Below are 20,337 nucleotides of genomic sequence, written 5' to 3'. Positions count from 1 at the left end.
CGGTGTTTGATTATGTGATGTGTGTACTTTATAATTTAAAATTACGGGAGGTCATAACAGAAGCTGCAACATCACATGTAATACAAATAATATTCTTCATTTTATACAGATAAAGTAAGAGGGAATTAAATTTGGCGAGTTATCTAGTTATTAAATATATTTTTAAGCTAGGCTAATAGGTGTCTTATGTTGATAGAAAAGATTTTTTTCCTATAAACCGGGCCTTTTTACGAATTTTTGGTCGTAGAGTTGGTTCTAATAATAAGTTTTACTTGCATGAAGGTGACTCATGAATAAAATTTATTTTCCATAAAAAAAGATGCTAACACCAATTTCTGAACAAGACAATGCTTCGGAGCCAAGTTAATTAACACTACTATTTAGGTTTTTTTTTTATTTAGGAGTATTATGCTTGATCTAGGTCACCTCCATAGCGATGAAGTGACCTACAAAATACTTTCGCAAGTCGCATCCAAATGCGGTTCTCTTCCATTGTTAATGAATGCAACATTCCGTATGTACACTATCTCAAGTTACTTTGTTTACTCATGAAATTTTGGTAAAGTTGCTTATGATATTGAAAAATAAAATTTAATAATGATGAAAAAACTAACATCAAACAAGGCATCGCATTTTTAGTGCCCTGCATGCCGAGAGTATTTAAATTAATAATTCAGTTCGTTTACGAGTTTATTGATGAAAACTGTTCATCCAGAAACTCGCTTAGAAAGATCATGTGAATGTGGAAAGACCGGAATTAGTGACTGGAAAAAGAAAACCCGCTCAATTACGAATTTACGTATCGATTTTGTGTTTCTGCTTTATGGCTGTTTTTGAGTCAACATCGGAAGAACTAGAAAAATTGTAGGAAAATTCCCAACATAGTTGATATAATTAGATATTTTATTGTGGTGAAGTCGGTCGAAAGACTCCTTTATTAAAATTCGATGTGCCTTAATGAGATGTCGTTTAAGATAGATGTAGAGTGAACACAAATATTTGATTGCTTTTAGAGCATCATTTTTGAATATGACCTTTCACAATATCTAAAAAAGCATTGTTATGTAAATTTTATGAAATTGTTTAATGATGCTGAGCTAAATTTTTAATCATCCTCATAGAAATTATTTTTATTATGTTTATAGAACCAAAGCAAACCAAACCAAACCAAAATAATTGTATTGTGGCATGTCTTTGCCTTTTATTTACATAATTTTATAGTTAAACGATGTAATCGGATTTTGTATTCAGATTTAAGAATTATAACAATCCTTAGGGAACACAAAACAACATTCATATTAATTCAGAGTGTAATACTTTTATTTGAGGATAAATAGTCTTTGACTTGGAATTTTAACGAAAATATATGTTAGATATCTTATTCCCGTCAAGACCTTAGTTTGGATGCCACCTAATTATCGGAAAGTTTAGTCCAAGATTTAGATCGTTTTATTCTGATTGACTCTATAGAGTTCTTTAGATGTTTCACAATAATCTTGGTAATTGTACTTGATCTTGCTAATTAGCCTCTTCATTTTCTGGAGTTAATTATACATTTTCACTTTTTTAATTTTTAATTGAACGTCCTAATAACAAGGTCTTTTAGCTTTTGCATGTTTTCAGCAATTGTTCTAATGCTAAAATAATTCGATAACCCGAAAGTTAAGTGGAAAATAATGTTGAACCAAGAGTTGAAATGTATATTGGCTGTTTATACAATAATACTGTAATGCATAATTTGCAAATGTATTTCACATTTATTATTAGTTATCCACAAATTTAGTACGTGAGAACTTTCTTTGTTTCTACTACTAACATTGCCAAAGAAAAGACTTAGGTTGTCCAAGTATATCGATAGCGACGAGCTACCTCAGGTGCTAACCGCATTGATGGCCAACCAGAGACGGAAAATGACAATAGTCGTATTAGTATGTTATAATTGCTTTTGAGAATGACTGGAAATAAAGCGAATAGGCTTAAAATGCAACGAGTTGATATCATCGTGCAGATCAAACATAGAAACAACGAGCATGACACAATTAAATTGAGCGATTGCGCAGACGCAGTGTTTTTCCCGTGATCCAGGAACGAGTAGCATTCCTCTGCCACTCAGAAATAGATTGTGGTGGCAATAACTCAGTTACAATTGAAGAAATGTTTTAATAATTGTTTGTCATTGTTGTAAGATATTAAAATAGTGCGGTGAATTTACTGGATTATGTGGAAACTGTCACAATTAGTCACACGGCATTACGCTCATTAGATGTGGGGAAATGATTTTGTCCACGCCAACATTAAAAACTATAATAGTTGTTTCTAACTGACGTCTTTTGAAGCAATACATATCGTAAAGGAAAATTTCATATCCACTTTCAAGGTATTATACTATAAACGTTTTGCGGTGACATTAAAATTAACATAAGAAACAATTGGAGATACAAGGGCAAATTTATCACTTACTAAGAGCATTGTTACTACTTCCAAATGCAGATCATCAATTTTTACAAAGGTTATAGGCATGTGCCTACAATCTAGCAGTGAAGCGAACTATTGTTGAAGAAGTACAGACGTTTCTTCATCAGAACAACGACTTGGCAAAATGTTCAAAATAGCATTGGATCGGATACTATTTGACAGGCATAATATCGTCACCAGCCCAGACAAAACACCTCATGGCCGCACAAATGGTTATAGTTATAATCGAAAATTGTATTGATAATTGCAAGATAAATGTAGGTGATATGAAGTTCACTAGGTTTTCTAGTGTTATATACGGTACAAAAGGACCTAAGCGGATGGGAAGGTTTATATCATATTGTTCATAAAGGTCTTCTTCATGTCATAATTAACTTCATCTAGTTTTTTAAATTTGTACAGAATCCTTGCAAAATGTCATCTTATTTCAAAATTTAAATGTTTATTTTCATATTAATAGTCTTAGAACGTTTAAATATTAAAGATCCACAGAGTTCAGATAATATTGTGCAGATTATCGCCAAATCTGAAAACTGCTGCATATTTTAGTTCTGTTGATACACATCAAGCTCGGCTATTTGATGGTTTTAATTTTTAGGATTGATGAGACCTTGGTCTGTTATAAAATTGCAATAGTTTAGTTATTAGATAAATAAAACACATTATACTGATCCATAATTATCTTATCATTTTATATAATTTGATGATATTTCAAAAACACCAATATTACAAACAAAATTGTGTCCTATAACAGTACTTTTTGTTTGAAGAGTTTTATTAGCTACAACGTTGTTATTTAATGGGAGAAAGACGATGCGACGAGTGCTATGAAACATTTCCAATCTGAACCAATTAAAGATTATGAACGTTATCGTGGGCTATAAAGAAACTTTGTGAACAGCATCGACTTTATTTGGTCGTAAATTGAGTTTAAGAATGTCCATTTTATAGGAAACGGTATTGTTTAAACTGAAAACTGTAGCTAAAATTTAAAGACGATACTCTAAGACCTAACCGCAAGTATATGTCATCAATATAAGCTGATTATTTTTATTAGAGTGTGTTTTATTGTAATAATTTTTTTATTCTTAAATTTTATTTTAACAATTTATAATTATATAGGATTTGTTACATCAATTGTATCACATTAACGTTCTTTTTATTTGATTATTAAACATGCATCATAGGATTAACAGATTAAACGACTCATAGATATTTAAAAATACAAAACTAAAGTCTATATTTTTATTGGAGATTTAATTTAATAGAAAGCAGCTAATTCATGTTAAAATCTAATTAGAATAACGATGTATGAAGTTATATTGGTTTAGAGCTACAGCACAGCAATGCTAACGTTGATAAGTATGACGCTTGGACTTCAGCTGTTGGAAAGGAAAAATAAGGAAATGTAAATGATTGATGATTCGATAAACGCAAACGAGAAATACAAAAAGGTAACATTAACCTTGATCATTAGAAAGGTAGTGGACGTAGAAATATTTCTAGACTGTTAGGAAGCCCATCTAAAAAATGCCATATTTGTATAAGTAAAAATTGAAATGGGTATATATGTGTAAACGAGATGTGTATTAACTGTGGTTCTGATCATGTGAGATTTATGTTTGTGAATAGTGGATATTATTCTGGAATTTGAAGATGTATGGGAATAGTAATTAAGTTCTTGAAGGCATTGAGCAGGGATGCCAAAAAATATCAATATATCGATATTTAAAATGTTATTTATAAAAGTGCATCCTGATACTTATATTTGTATCAAATTTTTAACCACAATACCCCAGGTTTCTCAAACATTTTGATTGTTTTCTCATCAAGCAAGAGTTCTAGCTTAATAAGCTGCTACCCTTGATTTAATGGTCTATTGCCAAAATGTTTGTAGTTTACAATTTCATAAAAAGAAAAACCTAACCTAACGAAAGATCTTCGACATGAACATTATTGTGCAAGTTACAAGTGCCCCTCAAGTTCGCCATCTGTTCCTTAAATCCGTAAAAATGAATTCGCAAGCCCAGTAAGATAATAAGTCTCTAATTTATAGGAATCTACAAAAAATAAAAACGATTTTATGACCTTATATACTTAGCGAGCTTTTTTTATATTTTAATGGGTATATTGGGATATATCTCTGACCAAAATCTTATTCAGGGTTTATTGGGTTACTAATCTGGTTACATTAGACATAATAAATTCACATTTTATAACGATTAGGGCAACGCTTATACGAAATGCTAAGGCATTTCTTATCTGACGGATAGAACGCATTTAACCAATGGAAAATAAATGCGAGACCATTACCAATTCAAATTGGAGGTCGCACCGTTATACCGCCTTCGGTTTTTAAAGCACCGTAAAAAAGACGTAAAAGCCACGGAAATCTTGTTAGTTTGGTGAAATTTAATTAAGGTGTTGCATTCATATAAATCCCTTTTAGCATTTATCATGGCGAATAGTCACTATTCCTTGATTCCAAAAATATCTGATTGTAATATTTTCGGCTTTTGCGATATATTATCATTACTTGGCATTTTATAAGGGAATTTTTCTTTCAGGGTTATAATATTTTTTAGATTTACTTTTCTATAATACTATATTAATATTCACTGACGTTACACAAATTTTAATAGGAGTAGGGATGAAAAAATATTTTCTATTTAGTTAAAAATTCAGTTAGATGAAAAGTGTTGTGCCGATCTGTGGTGTAATATAAACGACAGCTTACATCGTAAATACTATTCTATTACACTGTAAATCAGGTGATGATGCATGGATTTATGCTTATCTGTTGACAGATGATGAAATTCAAAGAGCGAGTTCGTAAGTAAGGGCATCATTAAATTATACACCAATAATAGAAATCGTCTATAGTCTAATTAGATTCACTAATTTATGTTAACTTATTATAATCCCGACAAAGCTGAGCAAAATTTCGGTGCCCGTTATTAGTAGACTGTTTTTGATCACAATTAATGCTAGCTCCTGGCTCGAATGATGATATAATTTTGCGCCTATATTCGTTTATTTTCTATAATTGATTCTATTGCAATGCATTACTATCTTTGATGTACCTGATGTATATATGTCATATTTCAAAGCTGCATTTTAATTTAAATACTGTTTATTTTTCTTTCAATATGGCTTAAAACCCATTGACTGTGCTCGATTTGATTTTTAGATTTACCTTTTTGAAATCTTTGGGTTAAATTCTCAGAAATCTAATAAACTATCAAAACCGTTTATTTTAAAATACAAGAATAAATAACCCATTGTAATCGAACAAATAAAATTATATAATATTTCGTTGTCATAAAAACATTTACATCTGCATATGTCCTATATATTTTGCGTCTCGTTCCTTGGCTTTTAGGAATACACTTTAGAAAGGTTTGTTTATCTTGTCGCAGGAAGTCATATCCTTGAACAACATTCTTTGACATTAAGGATTTTTTTAAATTTGTATATTTACTATTATTTTTTGCATAAAATCGGATATTTCTTTTAACCAAATGTATCTACTCTGTCACATACATCGTAAAAGAGGAAATATGTTAAGACCAGGGGATATATAAAAACGTCATATCAAAATATTTTTGTGGTTAGCACGTGGACAGTCGTTTCGTAATTTAGTCAATATACATTTTACTCATTTCACTTATGTTACTTAAATTTTACTAACTGTTTTACAGAATATAACAGCTAGACTAAACAATTACGCATGAAGAACTAATGGGATTTTATCTTTGGATGGGAAGGTAGGCAATTTTGGAATATGTTATTCTTGAATTCAATATAGTATTTTGAAGAGAAAAGAGTAAATCCTTAAATTATACACTTGAGTTTAGCGATTAATTCTATTTAAATTATCGAATAGAATATGTTGAAGATGTACAACCCTTTCATTTCAGTCTCGGGACAGCAAATAAGTATGCACATATCGATAGTCCAAATCAAAGAAGTTAGAGAAGAGATAAAGAGCACATGCTCCTGAACTGTAACCGAAATTTTATCGCACTCATCTCTAGCGATTTGGGCCCATTTACAGCCAATACTTTACAATTTGCCAGCTACCTTTAGTAATTTACATTTCTTAAGCGACGGCCTAATAAAATTATATTTAAACTAGTGGCAACTATGTTAGAAGAGTTTTACCCTAATCTCATTAATTTTACGTGAAATTATTATGAGGGCGGCTACGGAACAGGGGCTCCAAATAGGGTGGGTGCATTTGTAATAGTATCGCAGATCGACTAATTCCAAGTGGCACTGATATCATTGGAAGGCCTATCTCAGCCGCTTCAGAAAGCGTTCTCTGAAAATTATAGTTTTAACCATCATCATAGTAAACATTTCGAATAAAGAATCAAAACCTGGATCAACAGGACGTATAAAAATATTTTCAGGCACATTAAAGGTTCGTCAAAATTGATAATAAAAAGATTAAACTGTTCCTGCGACCTTGAAAACTGCACTCATTTTAAATTAGGTATCTTTGATTAAATTTTAAAGTTTAACAGAATTATTATTGTATTGCTAATAATTATATAATGAATAATTAAAGTTGATTCTTAAAATTGTCTCTTTTCTTTCAAAAAGCAACATTAAAATTCCCTGGACATATATGTTAGTCTCTCCCCAGCGTTCAACATCTCCCCTGATGTTTTATAAAACAAGATAAAATTAATATATTGACTGGTTACCTTGAAAATGTGCACAAATGATTTATTTCATTGAACATCTTACATAATTAGGAATACATTTTATTAATTAGGAACATGTCTAGGAATGGGCCGTTCGGTTTCTGTTTGAATAGATTTATATTCCCAGTATCTGTATGGCCGTTCAACTAGTTGCATTTTAATTTTTTAAATAAAATAGTATAATAAAGGAAATTAAGAGTTGTATTGTTTTAGACCCCTTTATATTTAATACCTTATTCACATTTAGACAGAAATATTTATTCTATAGAGACAAAAATTTATAGACTAGGTTTGTTCGAAATGTTACTGAGCATACGATAAAAATTAGTATAAATATGCCGGGTAAACTATGGTAGTTGAAAAGTGATTATACCAATTCCTGATTCTAGGAATTTAAAACTTATTAAAAGAGAACCAAAATATTAAAGCCTAGCCGTGGGCATAATATTTGTCTTTGAAATACTTGATAGATCTGGTTATTTTGTTTAGTTCGATGTGAGATTTAGTAGATAACTAATGTTAGAAAAATATTCAAATCACAGGGATACTTAGCATCTAGGCTGTAGCTAACAAATAATTTCTGTTGTGATCCAAAATAATTAATAGAGATCTCATTTAAGATGAACACAAGTTGTTAGCTGATTTATGCTAAAATGTTGATGATACTTACCAGTAAAATGAATATAAAACTGCAGTTTTAGATAAATCTTATTTCATGTAACTTAAAAAGGAGGTCGATACTTACCGATAAAGTGTTCTGATTCAAATTAAGTGTTAGTCCACTGCCAATGTTCGGGGAACCGAGCGTTAAATTCGGTAAACTCTGTCCCAGGCTGCCAACAGGTTGCACGGACAAAGTATTCGGCGTCTTGTGGAATAATCTGGTTTTCAGGCTGCTTTTCTGCGTCACCGGACTCTTTGCCGCATCGGTAGGTAACGACTGCAAGCCCTCGTCGCTGGAAATCGAACCCGTTCGATTCTCGTTTTCTATAGAAACGCCCCGAGACTGTTCTTTGGTGGAACCGAGTGAAGATTGATCGTTCATTTCTACCGATCCGCTGAAACAGATTAAATAAGATTAATAGATTTCGGGTTTATATTGGAATTTAAAAATCATTTATCTAGTTTATTATTCAAAACTAATGTATAATAAAAAAAATTGACGTTATATAAAAATTAATTTCAGTGTTAACACAATAAACCTAAAAAAATAAAATTTGAAAAGTTAATCAAACGTATGAACTGCGTTGGAGAATTAGCCTTGGAAGGAGGAAAACTAAAGAGAAAATTAAAAAAAGTATCGGATATTATATAACAAAGGTAGATAATCGATGGATCTTTTGTCCATTGGTGGAGTTAAGACCAGTATCATTCACATATAACATATCATACACATCATAGTGATACATGAAACAATAATTGGCGCATACGAACTAACGGAAAAATTATCAAGTAGCAAAATATTAGGCACCTAGATGTACCCTGATAATTTTAAAAGCATTTATTCAGAAATTGATACAATGTCGTTTAATCAGCCATTTTCTATAACTTTTTTCCAACTTTTTCGCAATAGGGCGATCCTGTGTTGAACGATGTTGTTGTGGTACTGTTTCAATAATCCATCCATTTTGGCGCTTCTCCTGTTTTCGATAACACTGCTTCAGGTCATGCTTCATGCATTGATCTTATCAAGTGGTATTCAAAAGGCTTTAGATCAGTGAATACGCTGGATGTGGAAAATATTATCTTTCGGGTTGTAACATTTTGTACTTCATAACTTTTGCAACGTATAGCTGAGTCAGCTGTTTTTAGTACTTTTGCAACATTACGCCATTCAATTTGTTTAATTGACGTCGGTAGACATCTGCATCAACGTAATGCAATATTAATTATAATGATCCGTCATAACTATGTTTTAAAGGATAGTTTTAAAACTAGGATATAAAAGTAACGTTTTGTAAAATATAGTTTTAATGTTGTTTCATCCCATTGTTGCAGTTAAAAATTGTTTTGTTTTGCATTTTCAAATGATGATGTTATCATCTCTCGATATTATTATCTATAAGTAAACTATTTTTAATAAATCCCAAACCGAAATGCGATTTATTAAAGAGATGTATTGATTCAATTTCATAAAATGTATAATTTTAACATTTTACTTATACCATTCCTATGTTTTAAAGGATAGTTTTAAAACTAGGATATAAAAGTAACGTTTTGTAAAATATAGTTTGAATGTTGTTTCATCTCATTGTTGCAGTTAAAAATTGTTTTGTTTTGCATTTTCAAATGATGATGTTATCATCTCTCGATATTATTATCTATAAGTAAACTATTTTTAATAAATCCTAAACCGAAATGCGATTTATTAAAGAGATGTATTGATTCAATTTCATAAAATGTATAATTTTAACATTTTACTTATACCATTCCTATGTTTTAAAGGATAGTTTTAAAACTAGGATATAAAAGTAACGTTTTGTAAAATATAGTTTGAATGTTGTTTCATCTCATTGTTGCAGTTAAAAATTGTTTTGTTTTGCATTTTCAAATGATGATGTTATCATCTCTCGATATTATTATCTATAAGTAAACTATTTTTAATAAATCCTAAACCGAAATGCGATTTATTAAAGAGATGTATTGATTCAATTTCATAAAATGTATAATTTTAACATTTTACTTATACCATTCCTATGTTTTAAAGGATAGTTTTAAAACTAGGATATAAAAGTAACGTTTTGTAAAATATAGTTTGAATGTTGTTTCATCTCATTGTTGCAGTTAAAAATTGTTTTGTTTTGCATTTTCAAATGATGATGTTATCATCTCTCGATATTATTATCTATAAGTAAACTATTTTTAATAAATCCTAAACCGAAATGCGATTTATTAAAGAGATGTATTGATTCAATTTCATAAAATGTATAATTTTAACATTTTACTTATACCATTCCTATGTTTTAAAGGATAGTTTTAAAACTAGGATATAAAAGTAACGTTTTGTAAAATATAGTTTGAATGTTGTTTCATCTCATTGTTGCAGTTAAAAATTGTTTTGTTTTGCATTTTCAAATGATGATGTTATCATCTCTCGATATTATTACCTATAAGTAAACTATTTTTAATAAATCCCAAACCGAAATGCGATTTATTAAAGAGATGTATTGATTCAATTTCATAAAATGTATAATTTTAACATTTTACTTATACCATTCCTATGTTTTAAAGGATAGTTTTAAAACTAGGATATAAAAGTAACGTTTTGTAAAATATAGTTTGAATGTTGTTTCATCTCATTGTTGCAGTTAAAAATTGTTTTGTTTTGCATTTTCAAATGATGATGTTATCATCTCTCGATATTATTATCTATAAGTAAACTATTTTTAATAAATCCCAAACCGAAATGCGATTTATTAAAGAGATGTATTGATTCAATTTTATAAAATGTATAATTTTAACATTTTACTTATACCATTCCTATGTTTTAAAGGATAGTTTTAAAACTAGGATATAAAAGTAACGTTTTGTAAAATATAGTTTGAATGTTGTTTCATCTCATTGTTGCAGTTAAAAATTGTTTTGTTTTGCATTTTCAAATGATGATGTTATCATCTCTCGATATTATTACCTATAAGTAAACTATTTTTAATAAATCCCAAACCGAAATGCGATTTATTAAAGAGATGTATTGATTCAATTTCATAAAATGTATAATTTTAACATTTTACTTATACCATTCCTATGTTTTAAAGGATAGTTTTAAAACTAGGATATAAAAGTAACGTTTTGTAAAATATAGTTTGAATGTTGTTTCATCTCATTGTTGCAGTTAAAAATTGTTTTGTTTTGCATTTTCAAATGATGATGTTATCATCTCTCGATATTATTATCTATAAGTAAACTATTTTTAATAAATCCCAAACCGAAATGCGATTTATTAAAGAGATGTATTGATTCAATTTCATAAAATGTATAATTTTAACATTTTACTTATACCATTCCTATGTTTTAAAGGATAGTTTTAAAACTAGGATATAAAAGTAACGTTTTGTAAAATATAGTTTGAATGTTGTTTCATCTCATTGTTGCAGTTAAAAATTGTTTTGTTTTGCATTTTCAAATGATGATGTTATCATCTCTCGATATTATTATCTATAAGTAAACTATTTTTAATAAATCCCAAACCGAAATGCGATTTATTAAAGAGATGTATTGATTCAATTTCATAAAATGTATAATTTTAACATTTTACTTATACCATTCCTGTGTTTTAAAGGATAGTTTTAAAACTAGGATATAAAAGTAACGTTTTGTAAAATATAGTTTGAATGTTGTTTCATCTCATTGTTGCAGTTAAAAATTGTTTTGTTTTGCATTTTCAAATGATGATGTTATCATCTCTCGATATTATTACCTATAAGTAAACTATTTTTAATAAATCCCAAACCGAAATGCGATTTATTAAAGAGATGTATTGATTCAATTTCATAAAATGTATAATTTTAACATTTTACTTATACCATTCCTATGTTTTAAAGGATAGTTTTAAAACTAGGATATAAAAGTAACGTTTTGTAAAATATAGTTTGAATGTTGTTTCATCTCATTGTTGCAGTTAAAAATTGTTTTGTTTTGCATTTTCAAATGATGATGTTATCATCTCTCGATATTATTATCTATAAGTAAACTATTTTTAATAAATCCCAAACCGAAATGCGATTTATTAAAGAGATGTATTGATTCAATTTCATAAAATGTATAATTTTAACATTTTACTTATACCATTCCTATGTTTTAAAGGATAGTTTTAAAACTAGGATATAAAAGTAACGTTTTGTAAAATATAGTTTGAATGTTGTTTCATCTCATTGTTGCAGTTAAAAATTGTTTTGTTTTGCATTTTCAAATGATGATGTTATTATCTCTCGATATTATTATCTATAAGTAAACTATTTTTAATAAATCCCAAACCGAAATGCGATTTATTAAAGAGATGTATTGATTCAATTTCATAAAATGTATAATTTTAACATTTTACTTATACCATTCCTATGTTTTAAAGGATAGTTTTAAAACTAGGATATAAAAGTAACGTTTTGTAAAATATAGTTTGAATGTTGTTTCATCTCATTGTTGCAGTTAAAAATTGTTTTGTTTTGCATTTTCAAATGATGATGTTATCATCTCTCGATATTATTATCTATAAGTAAACTATTTTTAATAAATCCTAAACCGAAATGCGATTTATTAAAGAGATGTATTGATTCAATTTCATAAAATGTATAATTTTAACATTTTACTTATACCATTCCTATGTTTTAAAGGATAGTTTTAAAACTAGGATATAAAAGTAACGTTTTGTAAAATATAGTTTGAATGTTGTTTCATCTCATTGTTGCAGTTAAAAATTGTTTTGTTTTGCATTTTCAAATGATGATGTTATCATCTCTCGATATTATTATCTATAAGTAAACTATTTTTAATAAATCCCAAACCGAAATGCGATTTATTAAAGAGATGTATTGATTCAATTTCATAAAATGTATAATTTTAACATTTTACTTATACCATTCCTATGTTTTAAAGGATAGTTTTAAAACTAGGATATAAAAGTAACGTTTTGTAAAATATAGTTTGAATGTTGTTTCATCTCATTGTTGCAGTTAAAAATTGTTTTGTTTTGCATTTCCAAATGATGATGTTATCATCTCTCGATATTATTATCTATAAGTAAACTATTTTTAATAAATCCTAAACCGAAATGCGATTTATTAAAGAGATGTATTGATTCAATTTCATAAAATGTATAATTTTAACATTTTACTTATACCATTCCTATGTTTTAAAGGATAGTTTTAAAACTAGGATATAAAAGTAACGTTTTGTAAAATATAGTTTGAATGTTGTTTCATCTCATTGTTGCAGTTAAAAATTGTTTTGTTTTGCATTTTCAAATGATGATGTTATCATCTCTCGATATTATTATCTATAAGTAAACTATTTTTAATAAATCCCAAACCGAAATGCGATTTATTAAAGAGATGTATTGATTCAATTTCATAAAATGTATAATTTTAACATTTTACTTATACCATTCCTATGTTTTAAAGGATAGTTTTAAAACTAGGATATAAAAGTAACGTTTTGTAAAATATAGTTTGAATGTTGTTTCATCTCATTGTTGCAGTTAAAAATTGTTTTGTTTTGCATTTCCAAATGATGATGTTATCATCTCTCGATATTATTATCTATAAGTAAACTATTTTTAATAAATCCTAAACCGAAATGCGATTTATTAAAGAGATGTATTGATTCAATTTCATAAAATGTATAATTTTAACATTTTACTTATACCATTCCTATGTTTTAAAGGATAGTTTTAAAACTAGGATATAAAAGTAACGTTTTGTAAAATATAGTTTGAATGTTGTTTCATCTCATTGTTGCAGTTAAAAATTGTTTTGTTTTGCATTTCCAAATGATGATGTTATCATCTCTCGATATTATTATCTATAAGTAAACTATTTTTAATAAATCCCAAACCGAAATGCGATTTATTAAAGAGATGTATTGATTCAATTTCATAAAATGTATAATTTTAACATTTTACTTATACCATTCCTATGTTTTAAAGGATAGTTTTAAAACTAGGATATAAAAGTAACGTTTTGTAAAATATAGTTTGAATGTTGTTTCATCTCATTGTTGCAGTTAAAAATTGTTTTGTTTTGCATTTTCAAATGATGATGTTATCATCTCTCGATATTATTATCTATAAGTAAACTATTTTTAATAAATCCCAAACCGAAATGCGATTTATTAAAGAGATGTATTGATTCAATTTCATAAAATGTATAATTTTAACATTTTACTTATACCATTCCTATGTTTTAAAGGATAGTTTTAAAACTAGGATATAAAAGTAACGTTTTGTAAAATATAGTTTGAATGTTGTTTCATCTCATTGTTGCAGTTAAAAATTGTTTTGTTTTGCATTTTCAAATGATGATGTTATCATCTCTCGATATTATTATCTATAAGTAAACTATTTTTAATAAATCCCAAACCGAAATGCGATTTATTAAAGAGATGTATTGATTCAATTTCATAAAATGTATAATTTTAACATTTTACTTATACCATTCCTATGTTTTAAAGGATAGTTTTAAAACTAGGATATAAAAGTAACGTTTTGTAAAATATAGTTTGAATGTTGTTTCATCTCATTGTTGCAGTTAAAAATTGTTTTGTTTTGCATTTTCAAATGATGATGTTATCATCTCTCGATATTATTATCTATAAGTAAACTATTTTTAATAAATCCCAAACCGAAATGCGATTTATTAAAGAGATGTATTGATTCAATTTCATAAAATGTATAATTTTAACATTTTACTTATACCATTCCTATGTTTTAAAGGATAGTTTTAAAACTAGGATATAAAAGTAACGTTTTGTAAAATATAGTTTGAATGTTGTTTCATCTCATTGTTGCAGTTAAAAATTGTTTTGTTTTGCATTTTCAAATGATGATGTTATCATCTCTCGATATTATTATCTATAAGTAAACTATTTTTAATAAATCCTAAACCGAAATGCGATTTATTAAAGAGATGTATTGATTCAATTTCATAAAATGTATAATTTTAACATTTTACTTATACCATTCCTATGTTTTAAAGGATAGTTTTAAAACTAGGATATAAAAGTAACGTTTTGTAAAATATAGTTTGAATGTTGTTTCATCTCATTGTTGCAGTTAAAAATTGTTTTGTTTTGCATTTTCAAATGATGATGTTATCATCTCTCGATATTATTATCTATAAGTGAACTATTTTTAATAAATCCTAAACCGAAATGCGATTTATTAAAGAGATGTATTGATTCAATTTCATAAAATGTATAATTTTAACATTTTACTTATACCATTCCTATGTTTTAAAGGATAGTTTTAAAACTAGGATATAAAAGTAACGTTTTGTAAAATATAGTTTGAATGTTGTTTCATCTCATTGTTGCAGTTAAAAATTGTTTTGTTTTGCATTTTCAAATGATGATGTTATCATCTCTCGATATTATTATCTATAAGTAAACTATTTTTAATAAATCCTAAACCGAAATGCGATTTATTAAAGAGATGTATTGATTCAATTTCATAAAATGTATAATTTTAACATTTTACTTATACCATTCCTATGTTTTAAAGGATAGTTTTAAAACTAGGATATAAAAGTAACGTTTTGTAAAATATAGTTTGAATGTTGTTTCATCTCATTGTTGCAGTTAAAAATTGTTTTGTTTTGCATTTTCAAATGATGATGTTATCATCTCTCGATATTATTATCTATAAGTAAACTATTTTTAATAAATCCTAAACCGAAATGCGATTTATTAAAGAGATGTATTGATTCAATTTCATAAAATGTATAATTTTAACATTTTACTTATACCATTCCTATGTTTTAAAGGATAGTTTTAAAACTAGGATATAAAAGTAACGTTTTGTAAAATATAGTTTGAATGTTGTTTCATCTCATTGTTGCAGTTAAAAATTGTTTTGTTTTGCATTTTCAAATGATGATGTTATCATCTCTCGATATTATTATCTATAAGTAAACTATTTTTAATAAATCCTAAACCGAAATGCGATTTATTAAAGAGATGTATTGATTCAATTTCATAAAATGTATAATTTTAACATTTTACTTATACCATTCCTATGTTTTAAAGGATAGTTTTAAAACTAGGATATAAAAGTAACGTTTTGTAAAATATAGTTTGAATGTTGTTTCATCTCATTGTTGCAGTTAAAAATTGTTTTGTTTTGCATTTTCAAATGATGATGTTATCATCTCTCGATATTATTATCTATAAGTAAACTATTTTTAATAAATCCTAAACCGAAATGCGATTTATTAAAGAGATGTATTGATTCAATTTCATAAAATGTATAATTTTAACATTTTACTTATACCATTCCTATGTTTTAAAGGATAGTTTTAAAACTAGGATATAAAAGTAACGTTTTGTAAAATATAGTTTGAATGTTGTTTCATCTCATTGTTGCAGTTAAAAATTGTTTTGTTTTGCATTTTCAAATGATGATGTTATCATCTCTCGATATTATTATCTATAAGTAAACTATTTTTAATAAATCCTAAACCGAAATGCGATTTATTAAAGAGATGTATTGATTCAATTTCATAAAATGTATAATTTTAACATTTTACTTATACCATTCCTATGTTTTAAAGGATAGTTTTAAAACTAGGATATAAAAGTAACGTTTTGTAAAATATAGTTTGAATGTTGTTTCATCTCATTGTTGCAGTTAAAAATTGTTTTGTTTTGCATTTTCAAATGATGATGTTATCATCTCTCGATATTATTATCTATAAGTAAACTATTTTTAATAAATCCTAAACCGAAATGCGATTTATTAAAGAGATGTATTGATTCAATTTCATAAAATGTATAATTTTAACATTTTACTTATACCATTCCTATGTTTTAAAGGATAGTTTTAAAACTAGGATATAAAAGTAACGTTTTGTAAAATATAGTTTGAATGTTGTTTCATCTCATTGTTGCAGTTAAAAATTGTTTTGTTTTGCATTTTCAAATGATGATGTTATCATCTCTCGATATTATTATCTATAAGTAAACTATTTTTAATAAATCCTAAACCGAAATGCGATTTATTAAAGAGATGTATTGATTCAATTTCATAAAATGTATAATTTTAACATTTTACTTATACCATTCCTATGTTTTAAAGGATAGTTTTAAAACTAGGATATAAAAGTAACGTTTTGTAAAATATAGTTTGAATGTTGTTTCATCTCATTGTTGCAGTTAAAAATTGTTTTGTTTTGCATTTTCAAATGATGATGTTATCATCTCTCGATATTATTATCTATAAGTAAACTATTTTTAATAAATCCTAAACCGAAATGCGATTTATTAAAGAGATGTATTGATTCAATTTCATAAAATGTATAATTTTAACATTTTACTTATACCATTCCTATGTTTTAAAGGATAGTTTTAAAACTAGGATATAAAAGTAACGTTTTGTAAAATATAGTTTGAATGTTGTTTCATCTCATTGTTGCAGTTAAAAATTGTTTTGTTTTGCATTTTCAAATGATGATGTTATCATCTCTCGATATTATTATCTATAAGTAAACTATTTTTAATAAATCCTAAACCGAAATGCGATTTATTAAAGAGATGTATTGATTCAATTTCATAAAATGTATAATTTTAACATTTTACTTATACCATTCCTATGTTTTAAAGGATAGTTTTAAAACTAGGATATAAAAGTAACGTTTTGTAAAATATAGTTTGAATGTTGTTTCATCTCATTGTTGCAGTTAAAAATTGTTTTGTTTTGCATTTCCAAATGATGATGTTATCATCTCTCGATATTATTATCTATAAGTAAACTATTTTTAATAAATCCTAAACCGAAATGCGATTTATTAAAGAGATGTATTGATTCAATTTCATAAAATGTATAATTTTAACATTTTACTTATACCATTCCTATGTTTTAAAGGATAGTTTTAAAACTAGGATATAAAAGTAACGTTTTGTAAAATATAGTTTGAATGTTGTTTCATCTCATTGTTGCAGTTAAAAATTGTTTTGTTTTGCATTTTCAAATGATGATGTTATCATCTCTCGATATTATTATCTATAAGTAAACTATTTTTAATAAATCCCAAACCGAAATGCGATTTATTAAAGAGATGTATTGATTCAATTTCATAAAATGTATAATTTTAACATTTTACTTATACCATTCCTATGTTTTAAAGGATAGTTTTAAAACTAGGATATAAAAGTAACGTTTTGTAAAATATAGTTTGAATGTTGTTTCATCTCATTGTTGCAGTTAAAAATTGTTTTGTTTTGCATTTTCAAATGATGATGTTATCATCTCTCGATATTATTATCTATAAGTAAACTATTTTTAATAAATCCTAAACCGAAATGCGATTTATTAAAGAGATGTATTGATTCAATTTCATAAAATGTATAATTTTAACATTTTACTTATACCATTCCTATGTTTTAAAGGATAGTTTTAAAACTAGGATATAAAAGTAACGTTTTGTAAAATATAGTTTGAATGTTGTTTCATCTCATTGTTGCAGTTAAAAATTGTTTTGTTTTGCATTTTCAAATGATGATGTTATCATCTCTCGATATTATTATCTATAAGTAAACTATTTTTAATAAATCCTAAACCGAAATGCGATTTATTAAAGAGATGTATTGATTCAATTTCATAAAATGTATAATTTTAACATTTTACTTATACCATTCCTATGTTTTAAAGGATAGTTTTAAAACTAGGATATAAAAGTAACGTTTTGTAAAATATAGTTTGAATGTTGTTTCATCTCATTGTTGCAGTTAAAAATTGTTTTGTTTTGCATTTTCAAATGATGATGTTATCATCTCTCGATATTATTATCTATAAGTAAACTATTTTTAATAAATCCTAAACCGAAATGCGATTTATTAAAGAGATGTATTGATTCAATTTCATAAAATGTATAATTTTAACATTTTACTTATACCATTCCTATGTTTTAAAGGATAGTTTTAAAACTAGGATATAAAAGTAACGTTTTGTAAAATATAGTTTGAATGTTGTTTCATCTCATTGTTGCAGTTAAAAATTGTTTTGTTTTGCATTTTCAAATGATGATGTTATCATCTCTCGATATTATTATCTATAAGTAAACTATTTTTAATAAATCCTAAACCGAAATGCGATTTATTAAAGAGATGTATTGATTCAATTTCATAAAATGTATAATTTTAACATTTTACTTATACCATTCCTATGTTTTAAAGGATAGTTTTAAAACTAGGATATAAAAGTAACGTTTTGTAAAATATAGTTTGAATGTTGTTTCATCTCATTGTTGCAGTTAAAAATTGTTTTGTTTTGCATTTTCAAATGATGATGTTATCATCTCTCGATATTATTATCTATAAGTAAACTATTTTTAATAAATCCTAAACCGAAATGCGATTTATTAAAGAGATGTATTGATTCAATTTCATAAAATGTATAATTTTAACATTTTACTTATACCATTCCTATGTTTTAAAGGATAGTTTTAAAACTAGGATATAAAAGTAACGTTTTGTAAAATATAGTTTGAATGTTGTTTCATCTCATTGTTGCAGTTAAAAATTGTTTTGTTTTGCATTTTCAAATGATGATGTTATCATCTCTCGATATTATTATCTATAAGTAAACTATTTTTAATAAATCCCAAACCGAAATGCGATTTATTAAAGAGATGTATTGATTCAATTTCATAAAATGTATAATTTTAACATTTTACTTATACCATTCCTATGTTTTAAAGGATAGTTTTAAAACTAGGATATAAAAGTAACGTTTTGTAAAATATAGTTTGAATGTTGTTTCATCTCATTGTTGCAGTTAAAAATTGTTTTGTTTTGCATTTTCAAATGATGATGTTATCATCTCTCGATATTATTATCTATAAGTAAACTATTTTTAATAAATCCTAAACCGAAATGCGATTTATTAAAGAGATGTATTGATTCAATTTCATAAAATGTATAATTTTAACATTTTACTTATACCATTCCTATGTTTTAAAGGATAGTTTTAAAACTAGGATATAAAAGTAACGTTTTGTAAAATATAGTTTGAATGTTGTTTCATCTCATTGTTGCAGTTAAAAATTGTTTTGTTTTGCATTTTCAAATGATGATGTTATCATCTCTCGATATTATTATCTATAAGTAAACTATTTTTAATAAATCCTAAACCGAAATGCGATTTATTAAAGAGATGTATTGATTCAATTTCATAAAATGTATAATTTTAACATTTTACTTATACCATTCCTATGTTTTAAAGGATAGTTTTAAAACTAGGATATAAAAGTAACGTTTTGTAAAATATAGTTTGAATGTTGTTTCATCTCATTGTTGCAGTTAAAAATTGTTTTGTTTTGCATTTTCAAATGATGATGTTATCATCTCTCGATATTATTATCTATAAGTAAACTATTTTTAATAAATCCTAAACCGAAATGCGATTTATTAAAGAGATGTATTGATTCAATTTCATAAAATGTATAAT

The 20,337-nt window shown here is 26.5% G+C and overlaps 1 protein-coding gene across 4 annotated transcripts in view; it reads right to left on the bottom strand.

The window, feature by feature from the left end:
- The window catches only part of LOC143193589 (uncharacterized), a 397,105-nt gene that overhangs the window by 23,612 nt on the left and 353,156 nt on the right, over positions 1 to 20,337 (bottom strand). For all 4 annotated transcript variants that reach the window (XM_076399903.1, XM_076399905.1, XM_076399904.1 and 1 more), the window contains one exon: positions 7,933 to 8,245. In XM_076399903.1, the coding sequence (XP_076256018.1) occupies positions 7,933 to 8,245 (313 nt within the window). The remainder of the gene's footprint in view (positions 1 to 7,932; positions 8,246 to 20,337) is intronic.

Source organism: Rhynchophorus ferrugineus, unplaced genomic scaffold (genome assembly GCF_030347505.1).
Source record: "Rhynchophorus ferrugineus isolate W39M unplaced genomic scaffold, kcgeb_rfMv2 rfM3, whole genome shotgun sequence".
NCBI lineage: Eukaryota > Metazoa > Arthropoda > Insecta > Coleoptera > Curculionidae > Rhynchophorus > Rhynchophorus ferrugineus.
Note: the sequence above shows the minus strand (reverse complement) of the source record. Positions and strands in the feature narration are given on the sequence as shown.